Source organism: Siniperca chuatsi, linkage group LG15, assembly GCF_020085105.1.
Source record: "Siniperca chuatsi isolate FFG_IHB_CAS linkage group LG15, ASM2008510v1, whole genome shotgun sequence".
Classification (NCBI taxonomy): domain Eukaryota; kingdom Metazoa; phylum Chordata; class Actinopteri; order Centrarchiformes; family Sinipercidae; genus Siniperca; species Siniperca chuatsi.
Window position 1 is genome coordinate 2,883,299 of NC_058056.1, and position 20,330 is coordinate 2,903,628.

Genomic DNA, 20,330 nt, shown 5'->3' on the forward strand with positions numbered 1-20,330 from the left:
GTCAAGATAGGGACCTTGTAAAATCACATTTAAGTGTCTACCTAATGGTGAGTTGGTCAGTTTGTCTCTGCAACAGTGGGACCACTTCAATATTTTCCAGAGGGATATCTCTTTAATCAATTGGTTGTCGGACTTCTTTTGTGTTAAAGCGTGGTATTTCCCTCACATGAAGATCACTACCACAACCTGTGTGATCATCAACAAACTCTATTGCATCCTGGCAATCATCAAAAAGAAACCACAGATCTTCATTATCTAATTCATCACAAGGGGTATCACATAGCACAATCATATCTGCCATATCTTCAGTATCAGTATCCTTCATACAGTGTTCATGATTGAAAGATTCCATCATCATCTAGCATTTCATTAACCATATTAGTATGAATATCCAGCCAATCCAAAAATATATCCAGTCTTTCTATGCGGTCATGGTCTGTAACGTTTGGTGGTAATGGACAAAATTGTACAGCTCGTTCTTTAAGTTTTACCATACGAGTATCAATAGTACTCACAGCACCTTCCAAGACATACCGCCTTCTCTCTGCATTACGACAACCATTAACTGATTTGCATTGTTTTTTTCTTGGAAGCAATATTGAATAGTTATATCTAGCACACAACCATTCAGCAACAAATACACATCCAACAAAAAAAAATTAACTACTATTTCCTTTTTAAAGCATTTACAGCTAGAGATGGCTCACACCTCTTCTGCATCACAGCAAGATCCCTTATTACTTGAAAGATTCTATTATTGGAATGGATGAGTTCCTTATTGGAAGGCAATGGTATCCACAAGTTCACCTAGAAGTCCCAAAAAGCAAGTAAGTCTGTTTCTCTCTGCCGTTGTTTTTTCATGAAACATAGAGAACCGTTGGAATAAGTTATAACGTTAGCACTTATTCCAACAGTCCTCTGCCAAACCAGCATAACGTCAATTAAAAGTTAACTTAACTTAAGTTAACCCAGAAAACTTGTAAATAGCTGTTAGTTAGGAACTTTTAGTGCCTTTCCGGAGGACTTCAACTGGTTAAGATAAGACACTATGTGAATATGGTTTCTGATGTCCAAATTACCTTAAGAGTTTTACGGTTACTTCCTACAGCTCATAATGACAGATGGGTGACAGACTGACAGGTAAATGGAGAGCTTCACCCTCACAAGCAGCTCCCTTAACCTACTCTGGATTAAAAGTTTAAAAGAAAGCAAAGGCCCCATAAAGTTTATGCAAGCAATTTGCAAGCCAGAACAACAGAATGACCTACATCTGTTAGACATAGACATGATGACTCTCCAATTCTACTTCCTAGAAAAAAAAACTTTGCCCATTGTACTGCTTAACAAGCTGATAGTCTGCTGTCAATCAGTCCAGGAGCCTACTGCCCAGGCTTACCTTATTAACAACCACAACTGGCAACTAAAGAGGAAAAAGACAACAATACAAAACATTTTTTAAAAGTTTTAATACTTACTTGAACAACCTCAGATCAATGCGACAAGGTCCTTAAAAGTCTGGTGATTTTGTGATGTGAATGGTGAGGTGAATTGTTGAACTTTGGACCGACCTAATGAACTAATAAACAGCTGGTGTGACTTATTGCACAACCTATGGGACTCTGGGACTAAAAAGGGGAGAGCCAGGCATTGTGGGTAAGTCCGAGGAGTGTGCTGTTGTGCTGTGTGGCTGTGTTCACTCGGGGAGAGGGAGGGTGTCGTCCGCAGCTGGTTAGGGCTGCCAACGAGGAAGACAGATATGATAGGGGGGTTAGCGTGGTCCTGTGTCAGGAGAGGGGGTCTGCTGCCTCTTTTAGCTAGCCTCCAGTATGCCATTGTTCACGTTCCTTGCCTGTTCAGCTGCGGCACCGTCTGACGAATCCGTGGTCCCCCCCGGGGAGTTAGACGGTACCACAAGCCTAGACCGGGAGGGGGTCTCGCCGACAACGCAAGTTCAGTATATACTTGTTTAAAAATCTTTCTGTCTCTTATAAAATAAATCCCTACTGCCCAAGGGTTGGATGAGTTTTTTAAATACTCTGACAGAAATCAACATCCCTTTACCCTCGGTGAGTAACCCTCGAACTCCGAACAATATTGACAACTCCGAATGGGAGGACCGCGTGATGATGAGGAAGAGGAGGAGGAGGGGGGTTGACCACACCACAGGCCACATTGCCAAAGACAGGGGAAAAAAAGAAGTAAACGCCCCCTGCCACGTGATGGTTTGAGAAAGAGGAAGAGGTGTTAACCTCCAGCGGCCTCAGGCGGGTCAAAGGGACCCCCGGGCGTTCTCATCGTCCTACGGTCTCATACCTCATGCCACCATATTATCATCCGCCCCCACAGCGTGTCAAAGTGACCCACTCCCCGGTGGCCCTCCTGTCACTTTCCTTTTCTTTTCCTTTCCTAACACACACAACAACACAGCGCTGCCCCCGAGTGGATCGAAAGGCCACCCCCCCGCGCACGCGCTCTACCCTCTTTGTCCTTTGTCTTCTTTGTCTTCTCTTTCTCCTCTTTCTCCTCCACAGACATGGGCAAACTACTTGGGCTTATTAATCCGGCCCGCCGAACGTGACCAAATTATATTAAAATAGGTACAAGTAAACCTTGTTCAATTTACCTTTCCCCTGTAATGCCCATGTTTCCCCAAAAGATGGCGCACTTCAGCTACATTGACCTTGTTCGCGTGTATTACTCTCTTCTTCTCTTATGAGCCCTTCTGCAAAAATGAGCTTATCAAAAAAAAAGAAAAGTGGATAGTGAGTGCCGAGTGTACAACTGGACAACTAAATATTTTTTCACTGAAGTCTGATCAAAGGCTGTATGCCTAATATGCCAAGAAACTGTCGCGGTTTTCAAAGAGTACAATATCAGCCGTCACTTTGCTACGAAGTATGCCAACTACGTTAGCAAGCAGTCAACACAAGAACGGGCGGCTACGACTCAGAGGTTGGCAGCTAATTTACAGACTCAGCAACATTTTTTTCACCGGCAAACTGCGTTTTTCTGCTGTTTATTGATGCACTGGCAAAACAAGGAGATCAACAACACTGTTCCTACTGTAACTGAACTTGAGTTTTTCTGCTGTGTTTATTGATGCACTGGCTGAAAACAATTTGTACAATGAGCCTTGCATATTCATGCTTTGCTACATGTTACAGACCAAATCTCTAATGTAATATATATATATATATATATATATATATATATATATATATATATATATATATATATATCCTGACCCGGCCCCTCTGTCAAATTTTAGAACCCATTGTGACCCGTGACATACATGGCTTATAGTGAAGGGATCTGAACTGCGATTTGCTCAACCTCCCAAAGTCAGGGTGAATCCATAACCAGCTGTAGGGATGGGTATTATTAGGATTGTATCTTTATCTTATTCATACTCTTATCGGCCTGGTTCATTATCAATACTCTTACCAGATCTTTTTCATTACTAAATAATTTTCATTTAAAATTCAGCACCTTTTATGTGGATGTCCTGTCAGTGTTGATGGTAAATGTAGTCAATTGAAGCAATAAATTCCTCACTGCATGCTATATTGACCGAGAAAGCTGAGTTCTCCTGCTCACAGAGCCGTGCCAGCAGTGCCTACATGTACCAGGATGCATTGCAGGTGAACTTCTGATGCCCACACCCACCCAGCGGGCTTCTGTATAACAACAAAACTAACGCCAGCTGAGCTACCGGCTCATAGCGCTACCAACATAGCGTTAGGTGACAAAAATACTCAACGGTCATCTACCCTCCTGGTCCTGCTGGTCTTGGTTGTCAGTTTATCTTTGGGATCCTGAAGAAGGTCTCCAGCACACCTCTGTCCAAGTTTGGATAGAGGTGTGTACTTTCGTGCATAACTGCCCATGCTGAAATTCTTTCCAGCAGAATGATTCAGTTTCTGTTGGCATCGGAGGGCCATGCAGCTATAGCGGCAGCCTCTTTCTCTCTCCTCTGCATTTCTTTGACCATATACTCCGGCTCGAATAAATACGCCTGAATATCCAAGCCAGCCAAAACATTGTAAAATGTATCCTCGTCCATAATATCCTCTGCACTCATACTCACACGCTGTTGGAAACATAGCTAGTTTGCAATACAAGAGAAGAGAACAAGGAAGTTGTTTTTGTGCCAGGCCCTGGCACAGCTTTCTTGGTCAATATAGAATACACTGAGGAATTTATTGCTTCAATTGACTGCATTTATGATCAACACTGATTGGACATCCACATAAAAGGTGCAAAATTTTCCGTTTAGCATTACTGGGGGAGGTGGGGAATGAAATACAGTATTCACTGTGCTTCAATGTAATTTTACTCCTTCTCTGAGTCATAAGTCAGTCAAATTTGAACAGACAGACATGAAACACATATTGATATTATTCAGTGAATTATACTTCCCGAGGATATCATTATCCCTGATGTCCAACGTCCATAAATCCACTCAGACATCATAGATTAAAAGACACTTCAAAACTTGCCTGAGAATCATCAGGTTTTTAACTTTTCTTCAGTATCAAAGTAATCCAGCAGTAGTGGTTGTTGCATCCATGGGTACATTGCAAACAGAAACTGCTAATAGCTAATTCAGCATACTTTTAATGGTGCCAACTGTGCTAAAACATAAACAAATATAGGCTAAAAAAATGGGGCTCATAACAGAATACCAGTACCTACCTGTAGCTGACATTACAACAACACATTTTATGAGCTCTTGCTTCCTTAATGTCTTTAAGTTTTTCTGTCATCGTATTGGTTCCCAAATATGCCTATATATTGGTGTTAGCATGTTTCCATCTATCATATCAACAATGACTTTTTCACACAAAAGTCAAATTTCAAACTGAGCTGAAAATAAATAAAGTATAAGGACAAGCAGCTCTTCCTGCGGGAAAAAAGTTTAAAACACAACAAGGTCGCCCTGGATGGGATTTAAATTACAGGAGGACCAGCAAGTTAGCAGAAAAACAGTATGAAATTGTGGATGTAATTATTACTGGGGTGGTGGTGAAAAATACCCACATATGTGCTGCGGACGCGATTGAAATCACTGACGAGCGCAAGTAATGTTAAAAACACCCCACCTCCCCTAATGACATAAATCCAGTCCATATGGGGATTAAATCAATTTAAGTGACACTGTCTGCTAAATTGTATAATTTAAGGGTGTAAACTGCTGCTACACTGCTTAACTCCCTCCACCTCCCCAGCCTCTTCCTGTATTAGCATTCATACGTGAATTTTGTTAATTATCTTTGTAATATCTGTTTATGTTCATTAAATGTTGTGTATCTCAGGCTCTGCCAGGGGATGTTGTTAGCTCAAGCTTGCTCAGATTTATTCCAGAGCATCACATGAGCATAATCACACAGCCAAACTAAAATGTGTATTATTGCAATAAATGGTTAAAACCTTGACATGAGTATCCTGACTGAAATACAGTCCGTCACTTATCTGTTTCACAGGATATCAAATGAAACAACCACACTGAGACAAACGCATCACTACAGTGATTTTTTACAACCAAAATCTATTTTTTTCGGTGATGTGTTTAGTGAAGTGTAATCTCTACAAGCAGCCGTTCAAATCATACAAATCTCCTGCTGTTTATAAGTTGTTTACTTACAACAGTTTTTTACCATTGCTTTTTCAAAACACCACACCGTCAGCACAACAGAAGTAAATGTTGTATTTCTATATCTGTAACCATCCTAAACAAGTATGTATAGTGAAAATATAATCTTGTATCGCAATACTGGAATTACTTTGGCTGTATTTTGTGCACTTGGAATTACTCTATGCAAAAATGCAACAGCAAATAAAACCTTTTGAAGCATATTGCAGCATTTCTGATTAATTTCTGTGACATATACTGTAAGGCAGCACAATCCATGCAATAAAGAAATGCCATTCTTTTTGCTGTAATGGAATCATGGTTTATGCTAAATAAATAAATAAACGATCATTTAAAGACAATAATGACACTAATTGTAATGCTACCTGTTGTTAGTGATTTTTATGGCCAATATATAACGAGTGACTGTTGTGTTACTGTTGGCAGACAAATGTGGTTTGGGTACACAGGTTGATTCTGAGATGTGTATGAAGTGTTTTGATTGCATTAGTGCATTTTGGATGTGAGATGAACTGTTGTACTGAGCTGCATGTTGGTAAAGAGTTTTGAAAAAGTGAAGAGAAATGTAAGTTAGCAATTATAAAAAACTGTAACTGTATCTATAATGATTGATCAAGACCCCCAGTTTTGCTATGAACTTGCTTTTTTTCACTATAAGCAGAGTACCGCCACCTGCTACAGAGGTCAGGGAGAATAAAATCATTGAGTCTTCCTGTATACTTCTTGTGGAGCTTACGTGAAAACAGTTTTTGTCCAGTAAATTTAGTCAGCCTGGTGAAAGACAGTTTGTCCTCTCTGCTGCTGACAGATAAATGTTTCTGAGGACAGAGATGGCAGAGGTCGGAGTCTGACAGTAGGAAAAAAGTGAATGTGATCCGATCCTTTGAATAAGGATGGAGTCTCCTGGATTTGTCAGGACACAGCTCAGGTATATTTGGCTGTTTGATGTGATGTCATCCGTCCTCAGTGTGGGTTGCTGAGCACTCCATTGGTCACAGTCAGTTTGCTCCACCTCCTCTGACTGAGGAGTTTACGATTTTGTTGAACCTTTACTCGAACATCAAAAACCTCCTGGATGGCTTTCTTGAAACAGTGGAAGTTGTAGTCAATCAGTCCTGTGAGAGACAGAGACAAGACGGAGTAAAGTCTATTACAAATCACTGAGGGAAAGACTTTATATTCTTTATAAAACATAAAAGCCAATAGAGTTCCACCATAAACCCGAAATTTGATAAAGGACTTAAAGGGGAACTCTACTGATATCACACATGATTAGTTTACTAGTCATGGTCAGTGCCACTCAGTCTGTGAAAACAGTTATATTAAACAATAACTGTATGAAGCATTATTGCAAACTTATCTTTTTTCTAATAGAGGCATTTATTAATTTTTTTTCCACTTGCATTCATCAGTACCATTATATTAAAAAAATGTAGACATCTCTACGGCCGATATCTCCAAAACTCAACTCAACTCACACCAAAACAATCTAGATGGATAAATAGCACTACAGGTAAGCGGAAAAATATCATTTTTGATTTTGGGGTGAACTGTCCCTTGAAGGTGTACTGAAGTAGCAGATCACATGACATGGTTAAGCAACGTATGAGTCAAAAAATGTTACTAATGCAGTTGTATTAGTTTCTTTTTGTCATATTTATGCAGGTTTAGCGGCTGCAAAAGCCGCGCAATCCTTTTGTGAATTTGTGTGTATTTGTCTTAAGTGTGTGAATGTATTATTCTGATACCATAAGATAATCAAAACAAACCAATATGGGGGAATACAATAAAAAACTAAATGAATTTAAAAAGTTCAAGGAAACACTGTGTGACACACTCATAGGTTGTATGAGCGTACGGTCTGTGCTTCCCAGACTTTGCAGACCATTTCTCCTTAGATGTGAGGCTCAACAGTAGATAAACTCCATGGGGAGAAAAATAACTATTTTTATTGTCAGTCAATGAGCATTACTATCTACTCGTTACCAAGCAACAAAGTCAGACTATACAACTACAGAGAAAAAAGGGACTAAACAGAACTGAATGTATAAACACTGACAGTGAAGTCATACAACTCTTTTATTGAATAAAATATGATGATAGGGGACACATAGAAGACATATAAACAGTAACAGCTTAGAGTAATTTCTCCATCAGCACATCAGGAGATTGCAATTAGATGCTGCAGGCACGTTCACAGAACATTTCAAAAAGTTCCAACTTCAATTCAATTTTATTTATATAGTGCCAATTCATACCAAGTTATTTCATTGCACTTTTCCTATAGAGCAGGTCTAGACCGTATTCTTTATAATAATATTTACAGAGACCCAACAAATGATAACTACTAGACTACACAAACAACTATACTACTAGACACACAAATAAACACACAGCAACATCGTTTACAACCCGGTGTAATTTCATGGGGGGAGGTTTGAATAAACTCTGCTCAGACCTCTGGATCTGCAAACTGACTTCTTCCCCTCTCAAACAGTAAAGGTGTCAATGTGGATACTCACTCGCCAGACAGGACCAGAACTTTCCACCCCTGAGGAAAGACATGTCTTGTCATGCTAATGGGGCAACAGCAAAATTTAAAAACAATAAATTGACTCTCTGGATTAGTTTAACTAAAGGAGGAGAAGACGGTGTAGTCTCTCAATTGTCCAGGGGTGTTCTATCGTAGAAAAGGTTTCAGTCGTAGTCATCTGGACACTGTTTTCAGAATCAAGACGTTTCGGCTCCCATCCGGAAGTCATTCTCAATTGTGAAAAAATGGGACGGGAACTAGAAATTTAAGCTACTCTGTGTTACATAAACCCTGCCCTCAGGAAAGAATCTGCCTGAGTATCTGTTAATAGCTAGTTTCACCTGAAACTGACCTAATAGTTTTCAAGATGGCCCAGTAATCAGTAATCAGGCCTGTTGTTTTCTGGCTGCATCTACTTCATCACTGTTAAGTACCTGATTAACATGTGATTGGCGTGACCAAGGTGATAATACACTCTGATAGACTATGGGCAGATTAAATCTCAGACCACCATTTCTGTTCAAAGAGGGGTTCTCTTTTTTCACAAAAATGGCTTCCTTGACGCCCCGTTCAAACCAACTCTTCTCTCTACTTAGAATCTTCACCTCGCTGTCTTCAAATGTGTGGTTTGTAGCTTTTAGATGCAAATGCTAACTCAGGATTACAGAGCGCCGTGCATTTGCATTATCAGTCTAAGGAGGGAAAACGGGTTGCCTTGAACGTGCTGCTGTGTTAGCTGAAGGTCAGTCTATTGTGGACGAGCCAAGCTGAAAAGAATTGCGGTTCAAGGGAAAGTTTTTTGCGGTGCAGTGTCCATTTATGCAGGTATGTGGAACCTGGTCTGTTGTCCTCCTTACAGTTAGCTCGGCGCTAACGTCCTTAGTTGCTTTTAGAATTTAGGTGGCAGGCTTTGTGTAATAGCCATTGGTGCTAAACTTGGGGGCAGAGATCTAGCAGGCTCTCGTGTCGCTGCAGTATGATGAAAGAGTTCAGTTCTGCTGCATGTTTCTGCTCTGAGCAGATTACATGGCGGTGGTAGCAGACAACCAGCAGAAGCCAGGAGAAAAGAGACGAGAACATCGCTGACCTTTTCATGGATCTGGTGACATCCGGGTCACAGGTCAGACTGGCCAATGCTGCATTCATTGGCTCTCAGGATTGTGGGACAAAAGAGAATGCAGTCTCCTAACAAAGGTTCAGTTAACAATTACCCAAATGAATGAATTCATCTGTGGAGTCCCAACATTATGTTGAATGCCATTCTAGAATGCACTCTAGTCAGCTGTCATTGCCCGATCTTGAATCTTACACTGCACCAAATCATCCATGTGATGTCCCTCACATTCAGCTACACCAAGACAGCGGCAAGATCCCATTCACACAGCTGAGGATGGACCAAATACCACTCCAGCTTATGTCAAGCACCGTGCTAGGTATTCCAGAGTGCCCATAGTTCCACCTGCCCCATATTACCCTGGAATCCATCCACAGAATTTCTCAGCCATGAAGGGACCTCAGCCCCACACACCCCTTCTTGATGATAGCTCCTGACCACACAGGCAAAAACAACTTTGCTATTTACATGGTTCATCGTGAGCTTGTGACCTCTGGGATGATCAAGTTCGATGACCATCCAGACAATTATTGGGGTTAGGAATCGACCTTCATGAATGCCATACAAGGACAAACTCACCTGCAATGAAGAGCTTGACCTTCTAACTAGATAGTTAGGCCGTCATTCATTCAGGTTAGGAGAATCAGAGCTGTTCATGTCAGTGACCCTGCTGCTGGGCTCAGGATGGAATGGACATGTCCGACAAGTGCTATCGGTCACTTGAGAGGTTCCCCAAGATTGGCAACAAATTCAGAATCAGAAATCAGAAATACTTTATTGATCCCAGAAGGGAAACTCTTTGAATTGAGAGGGCTTGGCGATTTGTTAAGGGAGTTGGAGACAGCAAAACTAGAGAGTTATTTGCCTGGGCTCGCCTACTTGGATACATCTCGGGGTGTTAACCCAATAGTTGAAAAACTGCCATGCAGGCTTCAAGAGAAATGGATGACAAGGCAGTTTGTACAAGCTGCCACCGTTCTCATTCTTCACTGATAGCTAGGTTAGCAGTCAGCTGCAGGGAGAGAGAGAGGTGGGGGAGTGGCTCAGATGAGCAGTGCCAGGGAGAGCTAATTGTCTCTGCTGTGGCTCATCGACTAATTGTGCTCCCCCTTTATATGCAGTAGCGTGCTGGACCTCGAGGCTGCCACACATACACAGATGACGAACAGCCAGGCTGGCTCTCGGACATTGTTTGGAGTTAGACAAGAAGAAGAGGCACTTTGACGAGTGCGAGAGAGCCGGGCAAGCCAAAGGTGCATGGTGGAGGTTTTTGTGTTGTTGATAAACAAATGTGTGTGGGAGCAGTCTGTAATAATAAAAGACGTTACCTGTGAAATCCGTCTGTTTGTGCCAGGAAACCCACAGTAGCAACAGTTATCGATATACCCATATTCCTAATGGTAGAAAAGGTTTCAGTCATAGTCATCTGGACACTGTTTTCAGAATCAAGACGTTTCAGCTCCCATCCGGGAGTCATTCTCACTTGTGAAAAATGGTCTGAGAACTCAGAACTTTAAGCTACTCTGTGTTACTTAAGCCTTGCCCTCAGGAAGGAGTCTTCCTGAGTTTCTAAGACACAAGTCTTAGATGGATTAGATGAAGAAAACACTGAAGACACTAAACCCTAAATTGCTCCCGAGGGCTGTGCCTTCAGTGTGTGTGAATGATTAGTTAGTTTCTTTGGACTGATGAGCAGTTAGCATCTGACATCACTGTATGAATGTGTGTGAAGCACTTTGAGTGGTTGAAAGACTAGAAAGGCGCTATACAAGTACAACCCATTTACCATTTAAAGGGGCGACTGAGTCGAGTGTCATTCGCAGTGAACCTGCAGCACTATCAACAAGATGAACAATTTGGGAGGGACTGAAATATCTGTTATATTGAGACATGGCACTAAATTATGACTTTTCATATAGACCATACATCACTATTAAATTAAGAATTAAATGCTGATGTAATCACTTCGTGAAATTTAGCTACAGCACAATCAGATAGGAATCTAGTGTAGGAGTTTTTGCCTAATGGCATGTAGAACAATAATAGGACACTAAAAGTTATTAAATAATCATCAGATAAAAAAGGATTATGTGGAAAGACTATTAAATGTTCAGTTTCAATACCATATGCCAGAAGAAGTTCGAGGGTGTGGTTAAAACAGTGAGTGGGTTTATGTACACTCTGACAGAAGCTAATCAAATCTCATAATGAGAAAAACACAGTACTAAGGCTCTCATTATCGACACATGGATATTAAAATCACCAACAATAATTACTTTATCTGTTTTATTCTGATAAAAATTCTGAATAAGGACCTGGAGCGTACACTATAACAAATAGAAAAGGCTGTAGTGTTTTCCAGGTTGGGTGTGAAAGACACCAACTCAAATGAGTTGTAATTTAGTTTAGGTTTCGGGTTGACTAATAGACTTGAGTCGAAGATAGCTGCAACTCCACCTCCTCGGCCCGTGCCTTGAGGAATGTGAGTATTAATATGACTGGGCATAGTGGATTCATTTAGGTTTACATATTCTTCATGACCCAGCCAGGTTTCAGTAAGACAAAATAAGTCAGTATGATAATCTAATATTAATTTGTTCACTAGTACAGCTTTAGATGACAGAGATCTGATGTTTAATTCTCCTATTTTGTTGTGCTGTTTCAGCGCTGGTAGTTTTTTTTTTGTTGTTTTTTTAGGTTTTTATGTATAACTTCTCTTCTGTTAACTTTTAATTAATTTAAATGGTCGGGACAGACACCGTCGCTATGGGGTTTTGGGTGGGTAACTGCTCTGGAAGCGCAGAGAAGTGTGTAGGACTGTTTTTCTGCAAACTCGCTGGTTCTCCTGTAATTTAATAGTGCGCATGCGCCAGCCCGCATGCTGCCTGTTGCCGTAGCTCCGTCTTGTCGGCTTACTTTTTCCAACTTTTAGCTTTACCTTTTCTTCCAAACTTGAGTAACTTGTGTGTAAGTATAATTTAAAGTACGCTACAAATACTCAAGCAGAGTATCTGTAGCCCAGGCATTGAACTGTTAGCTGTGGGACTATGTTATTTGCCACGTGAATTTTCACATGCCATTGTTGTGACTGTTTACACCCCCCCCTGTAAACAGTCACAACAATGGCATGTTGGGGTCACTGGCCTTAGCCCATCTGCGATGGCAGTGACCCCGGTTTTCATCCAGGGGGTCAGTGTGGACATTGTTGAGGACTACAAGTACTTTGGACTACATATGGACAATAAACTGGACTGGGCTAAGAACACTCAAGCTCTTTACACAAACTCTTTAACTCCTCCCTCTAAATGTCAGTCTATATGACCCTAAGTCATTAACTGGACATTGGACCATTAACATCACTGCAATATTTGAAATAATTGTGCAATATTCTCTGTTTAATACTGCTGTTCAATATACTCTTTTACTTATTACTTTTATTATTACAGTGTATTATTATACCGTACATACTTATCAACCAGTAAATCCACTTTGTACTTTACACTTATTTTAATTTCATACTTATATCCACTTTTTACTTAATTTATGTTATTATAGTGTATTATATTTAATCAGAATTTCTGATTCTGATTCTGATTTACCTTAGTATTAACATCCATATCACAGCATTTGTGCAGGGTTCACCAAGCTAAATGTAAGACCCAGACACAGTAAGCGCAGCGAATGAATGGATGTATTAGCCTATTAAAAATTATTAATTCATGTAAGTTTTGCCAAAATCAGCATTTGCCAATTGCCCCCTAACTACTGTAGCTAGCAGTAGTAACAGTGTTTGCTACAGGTCTGTTGGTGCTGATTGAAATTCAACAAAAAAGAGTGAACAGCCTCCTGCAGCAAAATCCGCTTTCACAACAATCACACTTTCAGTGTGTGTAACATCTCCTGACAGCCCACAATCCAATCACATACAGAAACATTGTATTACTAAAAAACGTTTCCACGTTTATTGCTTCCTAATGTATTAATAATCAGAATCAAAAATACTTTATTGATCCCTGAGGGGAAACTCTTTCGTTACAGCTGCTCACTATCACGTCAATGCACACTTGAGAATAGAAGGAATAGAAGTACTAAGTAAATCAAAATTAAGTACAAAGTGGATATAAGTATAAAAGCTAAAATAAGTCTAAGTACCAAAGATGATTATGAGACGGTGGATATAGCACAGCAGTAATAGAAGTATGAATAAATATCAATAAATAGGGAACAGACTCAGACTCATAAAACATCCTCAGCATTGTCCAGCAGATGTTGAAGGACCTCAGCCTCCTCAGAAAATAGAGGCAGCTCTGGCCCTTCCTGTAAAGAGCTTGAATGTTCTTAGCCCAGTCCAGTTTATTGTCCATGTAATAATAATTACATATATACTAAAGATTATAATATCATAATTTATAATAGTAATATTTTAAGTAATAGTAAGTGTAATAGTAAGTGTTTCTCAGGTGAATTATCATCATCATCATCATCATTATCAGCCTCATCATCATCATCATAGTACTAATAAAATGTATAATAATCCTGTGAAATAATATTAATACTCATGATCAGTATTACATTACATTTGTTTAGATGAGGCTTTTATCTAAAGGGACTTAAAATAAGTACATTCGACCATGTGGATACAACCAAAAAAATTGCAAGATCATACAAGTACATCAGAGAGAGAGAGAGAGAGAGAGATTTTTTTTTTATGGGCCAAGGTTCAGTCTAAACACATGAGTTTTCAGTCTGCGACGGAAGATGTGTAGAGTAATAATAAAATAAATAACAATAATGTTCAAGCCCAGAAGGGGCTGAATGCTTTTTATGTTTGTGTCGGTTTATTATTATTATTATTATTATTATTATTAGTTGTCTGCCGCTTCGGCTCAAATTCCCTTGAGCAGGAATGAGCTAGAAACACCAAACTGTCAAAAGTTCTAAGGATACTTTGATATGTGGGCTGGGGGAAGCTGGGATCGAACTGCTGCCATTCCGATTGTTGGGAGACCCGCTCTACCACCAAGCCACAGCCGCTCACTGAACTTCAAAAGGGGCGTGGCTCAGCAGATAAATAGAATAAAGTCAACAACCATTGGGCCAATAGTCATAAACCTTACAGGATATGTCCACATAAGTACCTGAGACATACCTGAAATTTTCATTCAAATCGACCACTGGGGTGCGCTGCAAATGCAAAAAAAATGCCAGTTGTTGCAGCTGTTTATGTGGGAAAAATGACTTTTTGTGGATATTTTATGATTGGTTTGTGGAATTAATTGTATAAATTTCGTAATAATTATCAGAGCATACAGCAGGTAAAATAAGCATTGAACACGTCATTATTTTTCTCAGTAAATATATTTCTAAAGGTGCTATTGACATGAAATTTTCACCAGATGTTGGTAACAACCCATGCAATCCACACATGCAAAGAAATCAAACCATTGATGTCCATAAATTAAGTTATGTATAATAATGTTAAATGACACAGGGAAAAAGTATTGAACACGCTTACTGAAATTCATTTAATACTTACAAAAGCCTTTGTTGGTAATGACTGCTTCAAGACGCCTCCTGTATGGAGAAACGAGTTGCATGCATTGCTGAAGTGTGATTTTGGCCCATTCTTCCACACAAACAGTCTTCAAATCTTGAAGGTTCTGTGGGCCTCTTCTATGAACTCTGATCTATAGTTCTTTCCATAGATTTTTAATTGGATTCAGGTCAGATGATTGGCTGGGCCATTCTAGCAGCTTTATTTTCTTTCTCTGAAACCAGTTGAGAATTTCCTTGGCTGTGTGTTTGAGATCATTGTCTTGCTGAAATGTCCACCTTCGTTCCATCTTCATCATCCTGTTAGATGGCAGCAGATCTTTATCAAGAATGTCTCTGTACATTTTTCCATTCATCCTTCCTTCAATTATATGAAGTTTGCCAGTACCGTATGCTGAAAAACTGCCCCACAACATGATGTTTCCACCTCCAAACTTCACTGTTGGTGTGGTGTTTTGGGGGTCTCCTCCAAACATGGTGTGTATTATGGCATCCAAAGAGTTCAATTTTGGTCTCATCTGACCAGACTATATTCTCCTAGTATGTCACAGGCTTGTCCAAATGTTGAGCAGCAAACTTTAAACAAGCTTCAACATGCTTTTTCTTCAGTAATCGAGTGCATTACTTATCGTTTTCTTTGAAACAATTGTGCCTGCTATTTCCAGGTCTTTCTGAAGCTGTCCACAAGTGGTCCTTGGTTCTTGAACAACTCTTCTAATAATTCTTTTCACTCCTCTGTCAGAAATCTTGCGAGGAGCACCTGGTCGTGGCCGGTCTATGGTGAAATGATGTTCTTTCCACTTCTGGATTATGGCGAGTGCTCACTGTAGCATTCAGAAGTTTTGAAATCTTTCTGTAACCAATGCCATCAGTATGTTTTGCAACAATAAGGCTGCAAAGGTCTTGAGAGAGCTCTTTGCTTTTACCCATCATGAGATGTTTCTTCTGTGACACCTTGATAATGAGACACCTTTTTATAGGCCATCAGTTGGGACTGAACCAGCTGATATTAATTTGCACTGACAAGGGGCAGGATTGCTTTCTAATTACTGATTGTCTTGGCTTTCCATGCCTTTTTGCACCTCCCTTTCTTCATGTGTTAAATACTTTTTTCCATTATAATTTAACATTATAACACATAACTTAATTTATGGACATCTATGGTTTGATTTCTTTGCATGTTTGGATGTCATGAGTTTTTACCAACATGTGGTGAAAAATATAATTTCAATAGCACCTTTAGAAATATTTACTGAGAAAAATGGTGACGTGTTCAATACTTATTTTACCTGCTGTATATCCCTAGTTGCTGCAGATCTGGTTGGATACTGCAATCAGCTCTCTGGCACCTCAAAAGACAACATGGGTAGACACAATTACTGACAAAGCACACACACAAGTAGACTAAGCAGGAGGCCCACACACATCCTAATACTACTAATCTAACATTACCTAACTCAGGAACCTCGCCCTACAGCCTAGCTACCTGTATTCCGGCAGCCCTAACTGGCATGCGAACAGCACCCGCCCCAAGCAACGAGTGCTCTGCTAGGCTTGGCTGTCCACACCAAGTGCCGCTCCCCAGAACAGCGTATCCACCTAAACTTTCAACACTTCGTAGTCTGTCCCTCCAGTCGTCATCAGGCACAGGTGCAGCCACTTATTCTAATCACTAACCGCAGCAGCTCCCCCCTGACCACAGTTACAGTACCTAGCCAAGTCTAGCATTAACGTTATGTTAACGTTATATTGCCCATATGGTAAGTTTAACGTTAACATTGCATAACGTTAGCTAACTAACAAGGCGGACCTTTATTATTCCAACCTCACACAGACGCTATTTGTTTAAAAGTATTATCACCCTAAATTGTAACACTTATCTATTATGTTTTGACTTCGGTGCATGGCGGTTTAATAACTGTGGCTAACATATGCGGCTGTTAAGTTAGCATCGTTAGCACAGCTGGGTGTCTTGCTCGAAGGCTAACCCTTCATTAGCTGGCAAATTAGCTAACAAGCCATGGATGGTGAGCACAGACACAGATACCTGCTAATTATTGCTAACATATAAATAAAACACTAGAATTCCACTCCCCGAAAAAACTGGAGCACAGACTTCTTGGATGGTCTCTTTGTACAATTAACTGCACAGCAAGCCACATTATTCTTCAGATATTTTCATGAAAATATCTTCATGAAAATATCTGAAAATAGGCACAAACACAGCCGAGAGGTCAAGTTCGGTGACTCGCTGAGCTGAGGTGACGGGCGGCTACTGCTAGCAGACAGTAGACCATTAGCGGTGAACTTTAAGCCTTAATATAATTTAAACCCCCCTCACCCACTCATAGTTGTCATGAAGGGGGAAATTAACTATAGAAACCAACACTGTTTTTGTACCTGAACTATCCCTTTAAAGGCCTGTCCCATAGATGCCTGTCCAAAATATAGGCAGGTTGAGTTCAGTGATTGAAGCAAATAAAAGCCTGGGCTATTAATTGAAATTTTATGGTATGTATATACTGTATGTTTCAGGGCACTAGTTTCAGTTGCTTGTCAGCTATTTGCCATCTAGCTATGTGTGCAAGCTACCTAATTTAGTTAACATATATTGAGGGATGTAACGTTAGCTAATGCAGTGTTGACTTTGTGAGAAATTCAGGGGACAGTTGTTCGTTACGTTTTTGCTTGGTCTTGACTCGGTCTCGCCCTGCCTTGGTGTTGGTCTTGACTTGGTCTCAACCCTTCAAAGTCTTGGTCTTGTCTCGGTCTCGATGCACTCTGGTCTTGGTCATGACTTGGTCTTGGTTTAGGTGGTCTTGACTACAACACTGCATGAACTAAACACTACCCTACATATGTGTTTATTTTATCTCCTCACTGCCACTCTTAATAGGAGTTTTTAAAGTGAATGATAAAATCTTAGTCACTTTATACCCATCCAACCAAACTTCAACTTGTTTTCTCATTTGTTTTTCTTTTTTCCCCCAACCATAAGATTGTGTCAATATTCAGATTTTTTACCCAATCACAGTAACAGCCAGTTCCTCTTAATCAGTTTCACCAGTTGCCTCTCACGTAAAGTAGTTACATGCATGCTAGTCGAATCCCCTGTCCTTTTCCAATGAACATTTCCATATGGTAAAGCCTCATTTTGTAAACACAACTTTATCATTGGTGGCCCAAAATTTTCTACAGAGGAAGCAAAAGCATTCATCATGCTTTAGTATTCTAGCCATGGCCGAGAGCGAAACTAACTTGGGTTACATGCATGACAGCCCACGCTATATAGCCACAGTATGATCAGTAGGATTTCAGCGCAGGCTGCAATGCTGTGTTCATGCTTAAAGAGAACCAAAGTATTGAGGTTTCATATCCAGCCATATTCATATCCACATCCACTGTCAGTAAAATAATTAATGTAGTAATCTTGTTGTTTGGTTGAACTGAAATTCATTTCCAATCCTTAACAGATTGTGTTTGTTTCAAGTTTCTCAAAACATAATTTAACAGCAGTCAGCTTAATGAAGAGCTTCAGGTGTAACATCACATCATACACTCTTAAGACACAGACTGTTATAGGCATCAGACTGTATCAGACTTCAAAGTGGCTCCTCAACCAGTCTGAACTACACATGTACTAATGCAAAAATAATTACCACAGCAATGAGAGTAAACAGCAGACATGCTGAAGTACACTACATCATTCAGGACATCAAAGGATGTAGCCTCACACCTGCTGAGCAGCTCTGATTCATCTGGCTGACAGTGAATCACAAGACCACAGACAGGTGTTATAGGTGTTTATCTCTTGAGGTGTGGTACTTTTGGACCTTATGTACTGTGGACATTGTGGGTTTGAATCAAATTCAGCAGCCAGTGACAGCTACAAATTAACCACTTTCTCTGATCCTCTGTTCTGAATGCAGATAATTGCAGTGCCTGTATGTGAACTAATGCTGTAGAGGTTGGAGAAGTCAGCCTGGGATCAAAAGGACCAACGAACTGCAGATTCAAATCCCTGAAGCCTGCATGAAAATGTGGGAGGCTGAACAAGCAATGCCCTTCAATCCATCAATAGCCAGTGGATAAGTACCCTTCAGTGAAGCAGTGAACCCCCTGCTGCTCCAGGGCAGCTCCCAGCAGCTGTCCTGCTGCTCACTCATTATAAAGCACTCTGTGTAACAGCAGCAGAAAATACATACAAACCCACTTAATTGTGCTTCCTCGGTCTGATTTCTACAGGAACAAAATAATCATATGTTATTCAGGTTGTCTGTCTACTTAGGCAATTCTTGAGAAAGAGACAAATTTGTTTGTAAAGAATTTTTTTAAGAACAGAGAGGCAATCTACAGTGCCTCTGTGAGGAAAGATGAATTAAATTAAATCAATGTAAGTAGAATTAAATCAAATTATACAAAATAGACAACAAATAAAAGAAAACACATAATAATAAAGATTCAGTTTAATTACAGTGCGTTAATAAATTCTACTTAGGCCTTGGAATAAAGAATATTACATTTTATCATGGTAGATAACTGTATTGTGGTGCTCCCACTCTAAAGGGGTGTATCAATGTGATTAACAGTGAGATTAATACTGTCCTGCATTGACCTTATATGGCCCGTCCATTTTTTCATTTGTTCCATTTCCGGTTTTGTCTCTTAACTCTGGTTGCTATTGCTGGCTATAGTAAATACAAGTGAAATGTCACGGACCTGATGGGTTCACACAGCCTACTATACATTTATCAAAGTTGGGAACACACGTCCACATTTATGAGGAGGTCATGTGACCTGACACCACCACATCTTTGGGGTAAAGTCACGGCATTAACTATCTTACAACTAGCTTACAATGTGTTGCAGCAGCTGTTTCTATGGTGAAACATTTGAAGAACTCTTACCTTATCAGTTTTTTTTTCTTCAGATTTTTATTTTAGTCTGGAAGATGATTTATCAACATGAGTTAAAAATCTTTTGACCCAACCTTGTAATAAATAATGTATATATTATTAATTATAAAAACTTGTTACACCATAATAAGCACATGTCATGAAAAACAGGACTCTGCAGTTTAATAGTATTACTAACCAGATGAGTCTCAATTCAATTTCAATTTTATTTTATTTTATTTATATAGCACCAATTCATAACAGAAGTTATCTCATTGCGCTTTTCCTATAGAGCAGGTCTAGACTGTACTCTTTATAATATTAATTACAGAGACCCAACAAATCCCACCATGAGCAAGCATTTGCCGACAGTGGCAAGAAAAAACTTCCTTTTAACAGGCCATCCGCCACTGCCGTGTTAGGTTTTGAGAGAGAGAGAGAGAGAGAGAGAGAGAGAGAGGGGAGGGGTTTGGGGAAGGGGATAGGGTTAGGGAGGCACAATGCAAAGACCACGTAGAATTTTTTTTTTTATATAGTAGAATAGTAATTGTAGTGTTAATATTAATAAATTAGTAATAATAG

The 20,330-nt window shown here is 39.9% G+C and overlaps 1 protein-coding gene across 5 annotated transcripts in view; it reads right to left on the bottom strand.

Annotated features, from left to right (window-relative positions):
- Nucleotides 1-4,317: 4,317 nt before the first annotated feature.
- The window catches only part of rragd (ras-related GTP binding D), a 58,341-nt gene continuing 42,328 nt past the window's right edge, over nt 4,318-20,330 (bottom strand). For all 5 annotated transcript variants that reach the window (XM_044167374.1, XM_044167378.1, XM_044167376.1 and 2 more), the window contains one exon: nt 4,318-6,768. In XM_044167374.1, the coding sequence (XP_044023309.1) occupies nt 6,617-6,768 (152 nt within the window). In that variant the 3' untranslated portion in view covers nt 4,318-6,616. The remainder of the gene's footprint in view (nt 6,769-20,330) is intronic.